General features: G+C 54.1%; 8 protein-coding genes across 8 annotated transcripts; 3 read left to right on the forward strand and 5 right to left on the reverse strand.

Moving 5' to 3' along the window:
• Positions 1–31: 31 nt before the first annotated feature.
• On the reverse strand, positions 32–1,539 carry AB675_763 (uncharacterized protein; the record flags this gene model as incomplete). The annotated part of the gene is made up of 3 exons (XM_018148024.1): positions 32–266; positions 308–768; positions 835–1,539. The coding sequence occupies 3 exons, from the start codon at positions 1,537–1,539 to the stop codon at positions 32–34; spliced, it is 1,401 nt and encodes a 466-aa protein (XP_018005504.1).
• Positions 1,540–1,932: 393 nt separating this feature from the next.
• AB675_764 (uncharacterized protein) lies at positions 1,933–2,289 on the reverse strand (the record flags this gene model as incomplete). Its single annotated transcript, XM_018148035.1, has 1 exon — positions 1,933–2,289. One exon carries the CDS (start codon positions 2,287–2,289, stop codon positions 1,933–1,935), a length of 357 nt encoding a protein of 118 aa, XP_018005675.1.
• Positions 2,290–2,812: 523 nt separating this feature from the next.
• Positions 2,813–4,522, forward strand: AB675_765 (GPI transamidase component-like protein; the record flags this gene model as incomplete). Its single annotated transcript, XM_018148045.1, has 2 exons — positions 2,813–3,025; positions 3,047–4,522. The coding sequence occupies 2 exons, from the start codon at positions 2,813–2,815 to the stop codon at positions 4,520–4,522; spliced, it is 1,689 nt and encodes a 562-aa protein (XP_018005787.1).
• A 2,033-nt stretch (positions 4,523–6,555) lies between these two features.
• On the reverse strand, positions 6,556–8,213 carry AB675_766 (Acyl-CoA dehydrogenase; the record flags this gene model as incomplete). The annotated part of the gene is made up of 2 exons (XM_018148056.1): positions 6,556–6,645; positions 6,747–8,213. 2 exons carry the CDS (start codon positions 8,211–8,213, stop codon positions 6,556–6,558), a joined length of 1,557 nt encoding a protein of 518 aa, XP_018005867.1.
• A 1,086-nt stretch (positions 8,214–9,299) lies between these two features.
• Positions 9,300–9,968, forward strand: AB675_767 (Acyltransferase LovD; the record flags this gene model as incomplete). The annotated part of the gene is made up of 1 exon (XM_018148067.1): positions 9,300–9,968. The coding sequence occupies one exon, from the start codon at positions 9,300–9,302 to the stop codon at positions 9,966–9,968; it is 669 nt and encodes a 222-aa protein (XP_018005962.1).
• A 181-nt stretch (positions 9,969–10,149) lies between these two features.
• On the forward strand, positions 10,150–10,617 carry AB675_768 (uncharacterized protein; the record flags this gene model as incomplete). Its single annotated transcript, XM_018148077.1, has 1 exon — positions 10,150–10,617. One exon carries the CDS (start codon positions 10,150–10,152, stop codon positions 10,615–10,617), a length of 468 nt encoding a protein of 155 aa, XP_018005943.1.
• A 243-nt stretch (positions 10,618–10,860) lies between these two features.
• On the reverse strand, positions 10,861–12,723 carry AB675_769 (Tripeptidyl-peptidase sed2; the record flags this gene model as incomplete). Its single annotated transcript, XM_018148088.1, has 1 exon — positions 10,861–12,723. One exon carries the CDS (start codon positions 12,721–12,723, stop codon positions 10,861–10,863), a length of 1,863 nt encoding a protein of 620 aa, XP_018006048.1.
• A 3,876-nt stretch (positions 12,724–16,599) lies between these two features.
• AB675_771 (uncharacterized protein) lies at positions 16,600–17,445 on the reverse strand (the record flags this gene model as incomplete). The annotated part of the gene is made up of 2 exons (XM_018148109.1): positions 16,600–16,835; positions 16,908–17,445. 2 exons carry the CDS (start codon positions 17,443–17,445, stop codon positions 16,600–16,602), a joined length of 774 nt encoding a protein of 257 aa, XP_018005654.1.
• Positions 17,446–17,500: the final 55 nt, after the last annotated feature.

Consider the following 17,500-nt stretch of genomic DNA (forward strand, 5'->3'; position numbering starts at 1 on the left):
CGGCAGCATTGGATTCACTTCACGGCCCGCGCTAGCCAAGAAAAATCGAGCCATCATCACTCGACGCGGTCAGCCATTGCCCCAACCAGGTCGCGGCGGCCTCCTTCAGCGTGAAAGTCTCCCCATTGTAATCGTCAGGATTCAGACCAGCTTTCGCATACAGAGTCCTCAATCGCTCCGCAGGTGAGTCACCGTTCCATTTTTCCTCCCCTTCTTCCAGCCCGCGACGAAGGCGGCGACGAGCATCGGCAGCATCTTTCTTGAAGCTAGAGGCTCGGCCCCGATGAATCGCAAGCGGCTGACGAACTTATCATATGTCTTGCTGAGTTCCCTGATCTCGGCCCGCATCTCCTGCATAACCTTGATGATCTCGGAGTTCGCCTTGCTGGAGGTTTTGCTCGAGGTATCTGGTGCAGCAATGCTGGGACCAGTCAGCTTGGGCAGCCCGATCTGCTGCACAACGAAACTGCTGCTCACGGCTCCATAGCAGGCGGCGCGCATGGGGTCGCCGGTCCTCCAGAGGCCGATGGCAAAGCCGCCGAGGAAGGCGTTGCCTGCGCCTGTTGTGTCGACTACGGAGGGATGGCGGGTAGGTGTGGTGCTCATGGTTGAGTGTGACTCTATTTGGTTGGTGTCGTTGTCGTCGTCGTCGTCGTCGGTAGACGCGATCCCTCGCTCGGTATTGGTCCAGTAGGCGGGAACCCATGTGGCAGGCTCCTCCCGCCAGTCGGACATGACTAGCGCACCATTCTCGGCGCAGCGTACCACCTGGAATGCGATGTTAGTCAGAGCCAGAGAGCTTATGTGAAGTGCATAGGTGGACTATGTACGTACTAATAAGCCTTCGCCATAGCGGCCGACACCGCTGAGCAGGCAGATCCGTGCATATGCTTCGATCTGACCCGCATCGAAGGGCATATTCGGCTTCTGATCGAAGAATGCCAGGAGCTCGATGTGATTCGGCGAGAAGACGTCGACGTTTTTGATGGCGTCAAGGAGAGAGGTGAGATGATCTGAGACATTCTCGGAGACACACGTTGAGGGACAAGGCTCGTAGATGATCAGCGAAACCTGATGGCTGGCATCAGGCGGACGGTATTGGTTGAGATTGTCCACATATCCGGAGACGTCCTCAGGTGCACAGTCTAGATGGACCACCTTGGAGGCCAGCATAAAGTTCGGTAGATTGCTCGGGTCTGGGCGTATCAAGTCGCCAGAGAATTTGACGGCCCGGGTTTCCAAACTCGAATTCGCATAGCGTAGCTCCGCCCGTGTAGAAGTAGCACCTTGACGTCGCTCTAGGTCGAGTGCGATGCCGTAGCCTCGTAATTCCTCTTCGGCACTTGCTGGGAAATCCTCACCGCCAGCGACTTGGAGCGCCACTTCTTGGCCACCTTTAGCGAAGACACGCGCTCCGATGGCTGACCAAACCGCGCCGCCACCAAGGGCATTCTTCGCGACCAGAGTGTCGGAGACGTAGACGTCGTCGAGGACCGTTTGTCCGAGGCTTGTGAAGGTTGTGGGCGAAGAGGAGGCCATTGCGTCGGACAAGATTGCGTTGCTGGAGCTCTTTGATGATGCAGCTGGTGGTGCTGTATATATAGATCGAGGCCATGACTTCCAACTGGCGTCCAACTGGCGTGTTTGCCATCATTTGATGGTCCGAAGCGAGTGATTGATACAGGCCGACTTCACTGTAAGGCCAAGGGCGCATAGAGGAGGCAGAACGTGAGTTGTGATAGCTGTATAGCCCATGTTCTTCAAACAACGTCATGACGGTGTGACATTAAGAGCCAGCAGTGTCCTTGAAGCGCCCTGCATGGACTTCACCAATGAATACTTTGTTGTCACAGCCACACGGTAGCTGAAGTGCTCCTGAGCAGGAATACAGAGATTCAACAACCTGAGACGTGTTGAGAGAGTCACTGAAACTTACAGCTTCTCGTCCAGCTGCTTCACACGCTTCTCGAAGGCTGAGATCATGGCGCCCGCAACTTTCTGTTCCACTTGAGCAAACATTTGGTCATAGACAGGATTGCGAAACTTCACATTGACATCGAGCTTGACAGTCGTCGGAGCATCCGAGCCGGGTTCCAGCGGGACAATCTTCCAACGGGTCTGCAAGACGTCAAAGAGACCTTGACTAGCATTTTCGCTGCTCTTCGCTTCGACGAGTCCCTGAGCTGGGTCACAAGCAACAATGCTGTCCCAGTTCTCCTCGAGTCCGAGCTTGTCGTATCCAACCCTCAGTCGAGCGCGCTTTGGAAGTCCCGCGCCATCCCGCTCCATGACCTGTGATGAAATAGTGAATGGAAGGAAGGCAGGATATCCTGAGACATCAGATACGGCCTTAAAGATGGCCTTTGATGAGTATGGAAGGGTCTTTGTATGAGTGACAGATCGCAGAGGGCATGGACCAAGAGCAGAGCTTAGCAGTGAGTCGATGAAAGTTCGCTGCTGTTGTACGGTCGTGGTAACATTGGGGAAGGTCCTCAATGGAGCTCTTGCTCGAGACGCGGAAGTTGCAAGAGCTAAGGGCCCTTTCGCAGCTGCCATAGAGTGACTTTTGTCCCCTGTGCTTGCTCTACAAGTTCTTTCCGTCAATGCTGGATCGTCAAAATCTGAATTCTGTTGTTGGCAGCTCAGAGAATTGTAAACCTCGATGATGACCTCTTTTAGCAAAATCATATGTATATTCGAGTCAGAATTCGTGGTACCTGAGTCCACATGACTCGGGTCGAGCGGTCCACGTCTCTGGAACTCCCTGTACACCACGAGTGTCAGCGACGCCACTTATGGACTGGCATCGGCTATGACGACGGTCGAGGCGCACAAGAAGGCGCCGCCAGAGACGGCTGAGTCGATCAATCTACGCAGCAAGATTGTCATCTCGTTCTGGGCTGTGATATTGCTGCTTGGCCTGCCAACATGGCTCAAGACTACCCAAATTTATCGAGCCAGCCTTCCGCTGCAGGACATGCTCGCTCTGAGCGAAGGCGAGGCACGACCACTCCTCATCTGTACGGTCATGCACTGACAGCAATAGAAACCGACACCAATCGTCCCTGTCCAGGTCTGGCTTGATCTTCCTGGTGTCCTATGTCCAGATGCTCAGACCATTGTCCAAGAAACGCAAGTCGAGATCGAGAGCCTCCACCGGTCACTCCCGCTTCGTCCATGGCTACGTCTGGTGCACAATAAGGAAGATAGAGGCCCCAAATGCGGTCCCAGCACTGAAGAGCTGCGCGAAGAGAGCCCCGATCTAGAGGTCCGCCTGGGAGGATCCGGAGAACCATATTCGTTCGACATCCTTCCAGGTAATACAAAGGCATACTTTCGATACGCCCCGAGCCAGAGAGCTACACTGCCGAAGAGTCTTGCCGCATCTGTCTCTGACATCTTCTCCAGTGAAATCATCGCTCATCTGCTGAACATCAATAGCCTCGTGTCCAATCATGCGTATCAGGACGCACTACCACGATACTCTGCCGACGCAGTCCACGAGGTTGAGCTCCAGATGGGACGGGCCGCGAAGATCTCGCCACAGTACCATGCAACTTTCTCGTTGTTCTCCGCTGGCGGCTCGCCGTCGAGCTGGGACATACAAAAAGCGCTGGATAAACATATCCAGCCACTTGTCTATGCTCTGCGAAAGACCGCCAGAATCGCGCTCGGGACGCAAGTTCAACTCTTCTCCTCATACTCACCGTCCATACAGCCCAAGAAGATTGATGGCGCCGAGGGACACTTCCTTGAACAGAAAGACCTGACGTCCTTCGTCAATGCAGCCGAATGGCCACTCTCGCCATCGGTGGGTGATGGTCCGACCTTGAACTTCATAGCCTATGTGCCCTCGAAGGCCGATGTACCTCTGGGTGTCATGGACAGTCCGGGAGGAGCATGGCTCGTGCCGCAATGGGGAGGCATCAGTATCCTGAATCTGGACGTTATCACGGATCACGAGTTTGGGAGCACTGAACTGCCTTCGCAGGTGCCAGAAGAAAAGCTCGCATCAATGTTCGAGACATTTTCCACACAGTTTCTAGCGCTACTTGGTGTTCCGACCTTGACATATGACGGCCCTGTCGCCGAAAGACTACTGCCACTTGCTTTCCGACTCCAGGCACACCAAAGAATCTCAGCATTACATTTGCATCTCAAGGCTGCATCAAGTCTTGCATCTTTGGCAAGGCTCGCAAAGCATTTGCACACTATCCCAATTCCAAAACACGTTTCTCAGCTCGTCGACAACACGATGTCCAACCTCACAGCGTCGGATGCGGCTATGCTCGAAGGCAACTGGGATGCTGCAATCGAGCATGCCAGTCTTGCATATACTGACAGTGAGAAGGCGTTCTTCGACAAGTCCATGGTCGGACAGGTCTACTTCCCAGATGAGCACAAAGTTGCTGTCTATCTTCCATTTCTGGGTCCGATCGCTGTTCCATTGGTGGTCTCGTTGCTGCGGGAGATCAAGCGATTTCTCGAGATCATCCGAGCCCGAAAAAAGAGGTCGCCGTAAGGCCTCACATTCCTGGACCAACATTGCCAAATATACCCAGGTACGAATCTCGGTACAGGTCGAGCTCGTCGATGAAATATCCCTGCTCCTCGACGACTTCTGAAGACACATGTATCTGGCTCCAGGATTGCCCGTCGCCCTCAAAGACTCAAGAAGTTCATCCTGGCGGCTTTGCGAAAATTGTTCCTTGGTTCGGAGCCGTATGTGGACCTTCAAAGTCCGCAACGTTGGGAAGCTTTGCAGCCACGCAAACATTGGGCAGCAGATATTTAAGGTCTGCTGCAAACCGACTCTGCAATCTGCCAAAGGCACTGCAATATCCCGTGCTGAAACCGTCAATTCCACCTCCCGCAGCTGGCCGTCGTAAGATGGCAATGCGAGAAAGCCCACGCCAGAATCGACGTCCCCGTCGCAAGTCCCGAGCCGCAAGTACTTGAAGATCTTGGCAGCTGCGGTCTGATCCAGCGTTGATCCAGTCACCTGCAATTCAATGCTTCGAACTGCATTCCGCTGCTGGCAGCTCAATCGATGGAGCAGCCTATCTGTTGCGGTCGTGGAGGAGTCTGTGATGGCTTGGCATGCCAATGTATTGACCTGGAACGGCAGCAGACGTGCTTCCTGGTAGATCTGTTTCGAAGTTCCGAGAAGGCCCAATAGCTGAGCATCAGCAAAACCGCCTTTGTCGCAGCATTTCAAGGCGCTCTCGAAGATCGAAGTCCTGATTTCCGATGGAAGTGTGGTCAATGTCAACGTCGCCATATCTACACGATATTGTTCTCAGGGAGGAAAGAGGAGCAGCCCGCCTCGTGGCTGTACAGAGCGATACATATACAAAGCTGATCGTCTGTCGTCCGAGAGGACCCACAGTTCAGGCGTGTCATCCTTTTGATACGCGAAATGATGTGCAGCCCTATTGCATGGATCACCTCACCTCGTGTGGAATCAACGCTGAGAGATTCCAGTATCAGCCAAAGGGCAGCGATGACCTCACAGTGCTTCTACACAGAATGTCGCGCTGCGATACATGCTCGCGAAGCCGAGTTACTACTTCCCGAACGACATGCTTGTACCGCTGCAGCGACCGTTCGGATCACGGAGCCCACTTAGAGCCGTTGCATTGTCCGATTGTGGCTAATCAGATGCCTGCGGCTCTGAGCTAGATTTAGAGACAAGGCGTCCGGTTTACTGGGTCTGCTTGGCATCATGTCAGCATTTGACTTGGCTCGGGGAACTGCAAGTTGCGAGACCGGCGACGACAAGTGGCAATGACCGCAAAGTCCCTCTGTACTCTTGCCGGGCATTGGTATGAGTAATCTGAGGAAGTAGCTAGGTCCTAGGGCAGAAGGTAGCGGCCGTGCCGGATTGGGTACTGCCACAAGCCGATTTCGGTACTTTCGTCTACAAAGCAAAATTCGTGGGGAACGGAGTCAGCAGACATCCCATGGGATACGACCTATGTGTACAGCTAGTCTCGCGAGCTCATATATCTTATGTCAGCGATGTTACTGGAAGGTGTATGAAGGAGTGATTCGTCGACATCTACGTGGCGCGTTCAGAACGACTTCATCTGCAACTGATCTGTACACTGCAGGCGATACCAGATTGGACATATGAAAGAAGTGAGGTTGATGTATAGCTGCTACGTATATCACCCTGGTCGACGAGACCGGATCAGACATTCGCGTTGGCAGTGGTCGTACGTTTGCACAGGGCGTATGATGACTCGTGAACCGAATGAGGTGAAGCGGTATCGCCAGGGTAGTGCCTCGCATAGACATGATCATATGCATCACTCGCAGGGTCCTCATGCGTAGCAATGCTCTGTCGTTCTTTCATACTCAGGAATGAGACTGATGGGTCACGCGGCTGATCCCGAAGTCGGCCATAGCAACGGCTGCCAACATACTCATCGCATCCCTGTTGGATAAAGGTATTGTGGTATAAGAGTTGATGTAAAGAATTCTGATACAGACGAAGTGACAGCGACTCTGCCTGCTCAACCACAGGAATGACATCTGACAGTCGAGACCAGATTATAGCATGGCTTTAGGCATGTTGCGCATCGCTTGTCGAACGCCCAGATCGGCCAAAATCTCCTCTGTACCTCCAAGGATCGCATCGAACTAGAGTTAGACGACGTCAGACAATGCAGAAAATGCAGGCCGCATGCGCGAAAGACTGAGCGGAAAGAGCAGCCTAAGTCTCGAGCAACATTTGGACTCACCTTATAAGTCCGATGAAACATCTCCACCACCCTCCCCATCCCACTCTGCGTCAACCCTCTGCCCCCAAATATGTTGACTCCTTCGTCCGCAATCTCATGCGCACACCTCGTCGCATAGCTCTTCAACAAGCCAATCGGCCCGCCCAACAGCTTACTCTGCTGCGCATAGTCCATCTGGCACATCTGATAAGTAATCGTCTCCAACCACGACTGACACGCCTCCGTCAAGCTGATCATTTTGGCGATCTTTTGCCTGATGACTGGCTGCTCGATCAGCTTCTTCCCAAACACGATCCGTTGATTAGACCACTTCATGCACTCCTCGGTCACAGTGCGCATCCACCGGATCACCATGCACGCCATAGCCCAGCGCTCGTGGTTGAAGTTGGACATGATCACCGCAAACCCATTGTGCTCTTTCCCCAGCAGGTGGTTGGCGGGCACGACGACGTTGTTGAACTCGATATACGTCGTTGCCGCGGCGGTAGAGTACGATGTCTTGATGCGCTTGCACTCGATCTCGTCGCATTTGGGTACCAGGAAGACAGAGAAGCCCTTGTCGGTTTTGCAGCCCGTGACGAAGTAGTCGGCGAACATGCCGTTGGTGATCCATTTCTTGGTGCCGCTGATCGTATAGGTCTTGCCGTCGGCGGAGCGGGTCGCGGTGGTGCGGATGCCGGCTACGTCTGAGCCCGCGAAGGCTTCCGTCACGGCGAGACACATGAATTTCTTGCCGGAGAGGCACTCTTCCGTGACCTTGTCGCGCAGGGCGGCGTCGTTGGCCCATTGGCGCACAGCGGTGAGGGAGATCATCATGCCGGCCATGTTACCGTCTTGGAAACCCCGGGCGTTGACGCGGGCGAGTTCTTGGGCGGTTATGAGGTCGTGGAAGTAGTCGAATTTGGCGCCGTCGACGTTGCCGAGGAGCTTGCGGCCGTGGAGGTGCTTACCGGGCCCGAGGCGCATGGCGAGGGTGTTGTTGGCGGCCATTTTGTCGACGAGTTCTTGGCTGATGTAGGTGCCGTCGAGTTCCTTTTCTTGGGCTTCTGGGTAGATGTGCTCGTCGACAAATTTGCGGAGTTCTCGTTGTAAGGCGCGGTGGCTGTCATTGTAGTAGTGTGTTTTGAATTGGGGGGTTAGCCATAGTGGTTCGGCGTATGGGACTTTGCTGAGGTCGCCGGGTTGGGGTTCGATGACTTCTGGCTTCTCGTTTTCGAGTGTGCCGATGCAGAGGTCGGAGAACTTTTGGAGGACTTCATGTCTGTGGAGGTTGTAGAAGGCGGTGGTGGCGTCTTGGCCGGCGACCTGCTGGAGGACGACTGATCCGCCGGGGTGGGCGTCGAGGAAGTCGGTCACGTCGTAGACCTTGTGGTCCACGATGACCCAGAGCGAGTCCTCCGTGTTGTTCTTGGCGACCTCTTCGCGGGTCAATTTCTGGTCTGTCGACCCTGATACCTTCTGAGCCATGGTGAATTTTGGTTGGCTTTCCTGAGTGAGTATCTGACTTGGACTGCGACCGACCACTCTATGTACACACAGTCCCTGCTGTTGCTGCGTATAGCTTCCTGGGCAATACCGGAGGAAATGTCTCTCAGTAATCGCGAACGATCAACGCGCGATTGGATGTGGCGATCGAGTGAACCTCGGTAGTTCTCGACGGACCGGAGAAACTGTCGCCGATTGTGATCGACTTTGGAATCCAACCGGATGACAACTTTCGAATTCATTCTCGTCGTTCAAAACCTATTTCACTTTGAGTCTACGAGCAACTGAGACGCTGGTGGGGGCACGCGCCTGTGTAGTCCCTGAGTGACATGCCAACGACCGTGCTGTTACTTATTCGTTGCGACAGCTACGCTCTCGGCGACATTGAGAGTTCTGCTCGGATTGCCTGCTTTCTGATTGGACAGCTGGAGAACATGACTCTGAAGGTCAGGAAGGGTATATTGGCTTCTGCAAGATAGGAGGTGACATCCCATAGTGTATGACACTGCAGTCAGGGACCGTGAATCTTTCTCAGCGGGAGACATGTGACTGACATGCCCCAGTGAGGTGAATCATTGCACGAGCAGAGTAAAGCAAATGGGGAAGGCAGCATTCCAGATTGGGAAGTTCTGCAAGTTCTATCTGATTTTTGGAATTTCCCACCTCGTCTTTATGCTGCGTTCGCAATGCGGCAGGGACAGATAGAACCCTGTTATTCTCCATGTGGGAGGGCGAGCTTCTAGCTGCGGTTAATTTGCACTTACTGCACCAACATGCTACTTTTGTCTAGTCTGGACCTGACCTGACCTTGGGTTGGTCTTTCGGGGCCGTGGCTCCCAGGATCTTATGACTCCTCCGGCGAGATACTAGCATTACCCAAAACGCGGAGCAGGCCGCATTATAAGCCGGACATTAGACAACATTTTACTGTATTCGGCCGGGTGGTCAAGGAACCCGAGTCACTGATCCTTCGCAGCCTTGAATGTCGCCGATGTTGGGTATAAGAAGGACACCGACTTTCAACTCCCTGAGACAAACGCAGACAATACAACAGCACGACCCAGCAACATGGTCACCTCTCTACAAGAGCTCGAAGAGCGCATCGGAGCTCTTACAGACCAGAATTCCACCTCTCCAACCGTCCCAGGAGTCGTGCTTCTAGCAACCAACTCATCGCCCAACACTGAACCCCACGTCTTCACTACTGGAATCGCATCAGTCTCCCCAGACCGCACCCCATCTCCACCCCTGGCACCCACTAGCACCCTCTGGTTCGCCTCCGCCACTAAGCTCCTCACCTCTATCGCCGCCCTCCAGCTAGTCGAACGCAACCTCTGGTCCCTCGATCGCCCGGTTGCCGACGCTCTCCCCGAACTCGGCCAACTCCGAGAACTCACCCTTTTCAACAACGCCGGTCAAGCCATCTACGCCGACGGTCCCCCAGAAGGAGCACGAATCACCCTCCGGCACCTTCTCACGCACACCTCCGGCATGGCTTACGACTTCCTTAACCCGAAGCTCATGCAATGGTGGAAAGCTCACTCCGCCGCCGAAGGCAGGGACATGCGCGCCGAAGCCGCAGGTACCATCCTGGAAGGCTACGGCCACCCGCTCGTCCGCGAACCGGGAACTGGCTGGGAGTACAGTCCTTCGATCGACTGGGCGGGCACGCTAGTGGCGAAGCTGCACGGCGATGAGCCGGTAACGTCGGGAAGGCGATTCAACGGGAAGTTCTGAGCAAAGTCGGCGTCAGCGAGCGAGACGTGGTCTGGCGGCGCGCAGACTTACAATGGGACGAAGCGGAGACGAAAGAGCGCTGGGCGGACCTCACGGCACGAACACCCGATGGAAAACTGGCACATGTTGACCACTACCTCCAGAGAACAGCAAAGACGACCTCGGCGGAGCGGGAATCAGGATGCCTGCTGAAGCATACTTCAAAGTCCTCGAGAGTCTCGTCAAGAACGACGGTCGTCTCCTCAAGCCCGAGACAGTCGAGAGATATGTCTTCACGCCCCAGCTAGTCGACGAGAAGGACAAGCTGGGCTCGACCCTGGCTCAGAGCATGCGCAATTCCTTCCTCAAGGATCCCGGCGGGCGCATGATGTCTGGCGGTCTTCCCCTGCCGTCAGACGCTGGCGAGGAGCATGATGAGGTCGAGTATAACCACAGCCTGCTTGGCGCGTTGAGCAGACGCAAGGGCGAGGAGAAGTGGGCTTTGCATTGGGGCGGAGCGCCGAATATTCAGTGGTTTGTTGATCCGGGGCAGGGTGTAGCCGGGCTGTTTGCGGCGCAGGTGTTGCCGCCGGCGGATGGGCTAATGCTGGATCTGGCCGTAGAATTTCGGAAGGCTGCTGTTAAGGATCTTGGGAAGGATGCAGCATGAGCATCAGCGATGTTCGGTTATGGGCACGGCGGGCACAATGTCGGGAGGGCTAAGAGGCCTCAAGAAGCATCTCAGAATTAGTACACACGACAACCCCATACTCAGTAGACACTGCTTTGCTGTACGAAAGCAATACGTGATGGCTCGTCTATCGTATTACATCATTGACAGTAATGCCGCCAGTGTAGCTATACAGTATAGTGGACCGAGGTGCTGTTTATACCGATCGCTACTTCCAGACCCCTACGCCTTCGCATCTTTCCACCCGCTCCCATCGCCCACGCCAAGCACGTCGAGAATCTTCAGGAAATCTGGCGTTCCGTACCCAGTCACAGCGTCCCATCCTTCCGCAGCAGGCAGACCTTTCTCTGTATCACAACCTAAAGCAGCGCCGCTGAGGATATCGTTCAGAGCAGTGTAGCCCTTCTCGTAGATCCACGGGTTGAGGAAGCCAAGAACGGGCTTGCCAGCAGCGATCAGTGCATCGTTGACCAGTGCGAAGATTGCTGCCACCAATGGTGAAGACATAGATGTACCTGAGATGGGCCGAAGGGTCTCATTCCAGTATACAGAATAATAGAGAGACTGGCCAGCAATGTCGGGGTAGCCTCGGCCTGCAGGGTTGTACAGGCCTTCATAGTCGAGTGGCTTGACGACGCTGTCGATGTAGTCGCTGACGACTGATCCTTGGTACTTAGGAGCTGGGAAGTAGTTGCTGAAGCCTCCTCCAGCGGTGTAAATTGCGCCACTGCGGTTTCTGAACACAGCAACCTCTGGCTCGAATTGATATGTTCCGCCAACAGTGGTCACGTATGGGCAGCCAGCAGGGAAGGCAGGCAGGAATGTCGACGAGTTGCTGCCGTCGTTGGAATAGCAGTAGCCGTTAGCTCCGATACCGTTGTCGCCTGAACTGAAGAACAATGTGACACCGCGAGCACCAAGCTGAGCGAACCCGGCGCAGACTGCCTTGGCGTAGTCTTCTGGTACAGTCTGCTCGTCATCACCGTAGGACGTGGAAATGACGGAAGGAAGTGGGTCGGGTTGAGAGAGGATGTAGTCCAGCCAGACAAGGTAGGGCTCGTTGGTGTCCTCGGTAGTGAATAGATCTGGCTTGAAAGGTGGCGACCCGCCGGTGGAGTAGGATATCATGGGTGTTGGGTAGCCAATACTGATCATTGCTTGAGTGTCGAGATTGCCTTCCAGGCCGACGGGTGCCGCCAGGTTGGTCGAGTTCAGCCTGTCGTTGACTGTGCCACCATCAATTGAGATCTTCTTGAATGAATAGGCTTCGGAGACAGCATCAGGTCGGAAGCGGGCCAGCATGAGTTCTGCGTCCTTGCGGTCGTCGACTTCACCTAGATAGTTTGTGAAGGCCATAATGTTCTTGTCCGCAGACTGCACTGTGTAGTTGATAGTGTTGTACAGCGTTCGAACACATGTTGGAGTGACGAGACTGACGTTGCACACAGCTTCAATGGTGTCTCCCGTTGCCAGAGAGATTGAGGACGCGTCCAGAACAACATCACCGCCGACCACGTGGCTTTCTCGCTTCTCAATTGGAGCATGTTTCTTGAGGCCAAGGCCGAAGAATGAATTTGTGGGCTGAATGGTAGAGATGGACTTGTGTAGATGATGGGGCAGGGACCATTCAGCGGTCCTGACGGTCGACATACCATCTTCGTGAACGTAATGGTGATACTCGGTATTCAGTAGGTCCTCCACTTTCGAGACCGGCAAGCTCACTTTGATCCAGTCTCGGGCGGGCGTGAAGTCGAGCTCTTCAACTCCATGGTCGCCCAGCCATGCCAGTACGTCCTTGAGTGTGTCTTCAGCCGGAGCAACCAGAGAATGAATGCCATCGGTCGAGAGGTGCTGGCCATAGTTTGAGCTCGACGGAGAGCTAACGTCGTACAGTTGGCGTTCCAGCTCGTCGAAGTTGGCTTGCTTCAACCCGATGCGCATGTCAAGACGATGGTCGGCTGGTGCTCTGTCGAGCTTCTGCCATTGTGCTGGGACTGGATGTTCACTCTTGATTGAGTATCCGGCCCTTCGTGTGAGGGCCGCCGCAAGCAGCGGCAATGTCGAGGCTGCGATGACTCCCTTCATCGTGCAGAGTGTTGTCAAAGCTCGACCAGAAAGGGTTTCAATTTTTCGTGGACTATAAAAGTGTGCTCGAACTCAATGAAGTGTTGAGCCAGGTCTTCGTCCTTGCTAATTGTCCAGGTGTAAGAAGCTCCGTGCACGCATCACAGGAGAAAGCTTGGATAGGAGCACGACCAGAGGCAGGCGCGAGCGTAGGTAAATATCGTGTGCTCGCAGCTTGAAGCCCACCATCGTGGCGAGATAAAGCCCATGTCCCTCACACCGAAATCTAGTGCTACGACAGTGTGACTTCATAGCTTCGTAGTTCCTGCATTACGTCGGCGCTTCGCTAAATTCTAGTTAGATTCAACGTTCAACCAAGCTTCTTTCCAAGGATTTGTCTGGTCGATCTCTGCATCTGCATAGGTAGTTCATCTCCGGTGATAATCTTCTGTCTATCTGCCGTCTAACCGGGGATACACAGCGAATCAGTTGCCCAGTCGATTGAATGCACTATTTCTCGAAGACAGTGCTAATGGATAACCAATGTCACCCCACGAGGGCGTTCATGCTCGAAGAGGAAGCTCGCCAGCTGAGAACTTTACCTAAACTCTTATGCAATGCGGCGAAGACTGGCCTCCGCAAAGCTTGTTTAGCTACCCTGCAGTAAATAGCTGCGTAACGGCATCCAAGAGTGCTTTGCCACTGCTTGGATTGCTTGCAGGTGCTTATCGTGGACGTTGGATCGTCGTCTTCACGGCGGTTGCCAGGTCGCGAGCAGGGTGCTAGGAAGAACCCGTCGGGCTACAACGTTACTTGCCCGTAGGCTAGGAGATATCCATGCAGGAGGTGGCACGATACCATGCTAACAGCAGCTGTAGACATTTGATATGCAGAGTTCCGGCCGTTAGCCGGGCAAGCTGTGTGCAAAGCAAGGTGATAATGAAGATTCTCTACGGCTGTTTCGCTTGCACTGTATCCATGAGATAATCCAACATATAGAATGAACATTTTGTGATCATTTTAAGAATCTGACAAGATGTACGCTTCCCCGGATATCTTGCTACAGCGATCATTAATGATTACGTCCAAATATCCGACCAACTAATGACTATCCGCTCCAGGCCGTGGGAAAACTGCCTGGGTTGGTACATTGTTCAAATCATACCCTCCAAATGTTCCCTGACTCGAGTGCTGCCAGCCCATGCCTGTGCTCTGATTGACGAATTGTGATTGCCTGAAAGGATTCGTTCCAGTAACATTGGGTGCTAGAGCTGCGGCAGGTGGTGGTGATGAAGGTTTGGCGAAGGGATTGGTACCTGTCCGCTGCGGTTGTAGAGCGGCTGGGGACTGTGTCTGCTGCGGTGATGGGGACGCAGTCTGGAAGAATGCCGAGTTCTGTGCGAAGAGGTCGTGCTGTGATGCTGGCACAGACGGCTCAGCCTGCATGGGTGACACAGGCGAGGCCACAGTGTTGTGCTTCGCGAAAGGGTTCGTATTTTGTCGTGTCTGAGGACTGATTGGCGTCGCGGGGCTTGCACCACCTCCGGTAGCCATGACAGACTGACGGAATGGGTTGGTAGATGTTTGCTGCGGCGACAGCTGTTGAGCCACCGGCGGTTGCTGAACAGGCTGTTGTTGCTGCTGTGAGAAGTCGGCGATGCCATTCTGTGGTATGCTCGATAGAGACTGAAATTGATACGGCTGCTGCGGCTGGGGAGAATAGCCACCAAACCCAGCGCCAGTATATTGTGGTTGGAGTCCCAGCTGTGGTTGCTGGGGCTGTATCTGTTGTTGTGGCTGCTGTTGCTGGAGGAAAGGATTGTATCCCGTGGCTTGCGGCTGTTGTTGAAATTGCTGGAACTGCTGATTTTGGACAAAGCCAGTGTTCACAGGCTGTTGCATCTGTTGAGGAGCTGATTGCGCCATAGGTTGCTGATTCTGCTCAATAGATTCAAAGAAGTCGATGAGATCGGGCGCCGGTCCTTTGGCCACTGGAGGCGCATGTCTCGAAACGGAAGTGGTCGTGCTGGCCTTCGTTGGCTGTATTGGAGCAGGTTTCGAGACGTTCTGTACCGGCTTTCCTGTCCTCTTTGCCTCCTGCTGCGCAAGATACTGCCGGCGGTTGATCTCGAAATCAGCGTCCTTCAGATACTCTTCGAGTGAGGCCGTCAACGTGGTTGGGGCATGCTTCAGCTTCGGCACCTCAAGCCTCGTGGCAGACTCATATTGCCGCGCCGTGCCAAGGTATTGCACGACTTGGTCCGTCAGCTTTCCGAAAGTCTTGTATATGTTCAGAGCACGCTCTGCATCGGGTCTGGACATCTCGAAGTAGTGCTCTGTAGAATACGTCAGCAGATTCCGGTCGTTCAATGGGCATCACGCACCTAGAACATTGATGGTGCCCTCGTTCATAACTTTGAAGAGCTCCAACAAATCCATTGTGCAGAGACGAAACGCGAGCAGGGTGATCTCGTTATCCGGATCCGCATGGCCCATGAACTGCGTCTTGTTAGACTCTTCCAGCGCTGGCGCACAACCATACTCACATCACATCGAATCAGTGCTCTTATTTGGTCTTGTACCAGTTCCGTCTGCCGCAACAGGCCACGGTCCACTGTCAACTGCCTCATCTTGCCAACGCCGGACCTAACATAGTCCGTTTTTGTATCTCGGTAGGCCTTCACTCGCTCCGATAGATATTCATAGTATCGCCGTATATTCACACCTTGTGTTTGAGCCTCCGCAAAACTGCTGATAGCAAGTCTCTTTGGCGACTCCGCCACATAACGTAGAGTAACTTCTGGTGCGCCCTCTCGGATCATGAGATGAACCACGATTAGCGACTTGAAGACGATCGTCCATGTTGAGTCGCGAAGCCTCAATTGGAGCACTCGGAAGACCTCAGCGACGCCGGACTCGCCGCCATGGGTGGATGAGAGGATCGACTCGATGTACTTGGACTTGGGCGCAGCCAACTGTGGTCTATCGTCAGCAAGACCTCAACTGAGGCTCACCAGCCGATGCTTCGGGCTACTGACCTTGATTTTTGTGGCGCCCTTGATCGTCTTCTCCATTTTGGCAGTCTGGTGTCCGATGGAGGACGTGGCTCAATCGTAAGACGGCAGTTGTAAAGGAAACGGCAGACAACAGCCAAGAGCGAGTGCAGTGGTGCGCGGAGGCGTTTTCAGTGCATCCTTGACCGTCAAAAGTCGATCATATGGACTTCGCTACCTTGGAATGATCGAGTGGCTCGTCGCCGGCCTAGCTGTATATTTCTGATCGCGGTATTGATATAGGTTTCAATGCGCGGCAATCCGACTTGGGAAGTATTGCGGCCAGAAGAGCGTTGAAGGGCTCTGAACTACTGCCACTGCTTGTCACGGCCTATGTGTGACTTGTCGCGGCCCCATGCCATGATCTCCGGCGCAAGATTGCCGTTCGACTGGTGCTGGGAGGCTGGTTACGTAGCTTGTCTTGGTCCTAGGACGACAACAAGCTTAAAATTGGCCCCGAAGTGATGCCATAGCCTCGACTTCCGGCCCCGCTCCGCCCGCAGCCACTGGCGGCACTGAACGGGCATGGTCAATCAGCATCTACGGGCACCTTCACGGTCTATATGTCGAGGCTCTGGGAGTGGGTTGGATGAATCAATCAATGCAGATCTGTTTCATCGCACGAAAATCATTGGAGAGAATGCTGTGTCATTCAATTTTGGTCATGAAGCTCCTAAAGTCCATACCTAGTGTTCATTCTGTGAGTACCTCTTGTACGAGTCCCTCAGCCATCCATAACCCAGCAAATCAATCCTGGGACCACTGTAGCACAGCAACGCATCCACCGTAGTCATACAGAACCCAAGCAAGCGACTCGTCAACTGACTCGGACTTCAAACTATGCCTAGTCCATCATAAAGTCTCCTCTGAGCATTCTCTCTCCCAAATGATCAGGCTTCCGCATCTTCGGCGGCGCAACAGGCTCGACTGCCTTCGGCATCTCCTTGGGCGGCTCTGGGGCAGTAGTGCTAGTGCTACGCATGCGATTGTTGTTGGTCGCGAAAGGATTGACTGATGAGGAGAATGATGGTGATCGCTTCGTACGGTCCCTCATAGCCTCTGACCAGTTGAAGCCCTCCCCTGTACACATATCGTTAGCCACAGCTCCTTTATGAGATGCAGGAGACCGAGAGTACAAGCCTCGACTCTTACCTGAAGTCTTGGCCATGTCTGAGGGGACTCGGGCCCGAGGAGGGGGGTCGTTCTCAGTGTTCTCACTGAGGCTGAAAAGGGAACTGGAGGGGCGCCTACCAGCACCAGAACTCCCAGAACCACTCCCTTGCTTAGCATCTCTCATCGCTTGCGCGCCGAAGCTGACTCTTCGGGCAAAGGAGCCGGCCGGGTTTGTCGTAGGGGACTTGGGCCCGTCGTCCTCTTCGATGACTACGGGATCATCTCCGAAGCTGTTCTTGAATTCAGGAGAGCCGGAAGCAGTCGAAGTCGCTACACTAGCACGACGTTGGCGCGCAAAAGCATTATAGGGAGAGTTTTGGCCGTTGGCATTGCCTGTAAGACCCATCGTTGTGATGCTCATACCGCGGCGATGCTGTGGAGCGTTTGGGGACGTGGAGGAACCGGATGGAGGTGACGAAGAACCAGAGCTTGATAGGGCCGGTCGTCCAGTGAACATCTCGACTATCGAGGAACGACGGCGGTTCGGAGGAGGGGAAGGTTGAGACTGGTCGGCCATGTTTGCTGGTTTTCGAGGTCTTGAACTCGAAGTCTTCAATTACCCGAAGGCTGTT

Source organism: Cyphellophora attinorum, assembly GCF_001299255.1.
Source record: "Cyphellophora attinorum strain CBS 131958 chromosome Unknown Contig1, whole genome shotgun sequence".
Taxonomy (NCBI): domain Eukaryota; kingdom Fungi; phylum Ascomycota; class Eurotiomycetes; order Chaetothyriales; family Cyphellophoraceae; genus Cyphellophora; species Cyphellophora attinorum.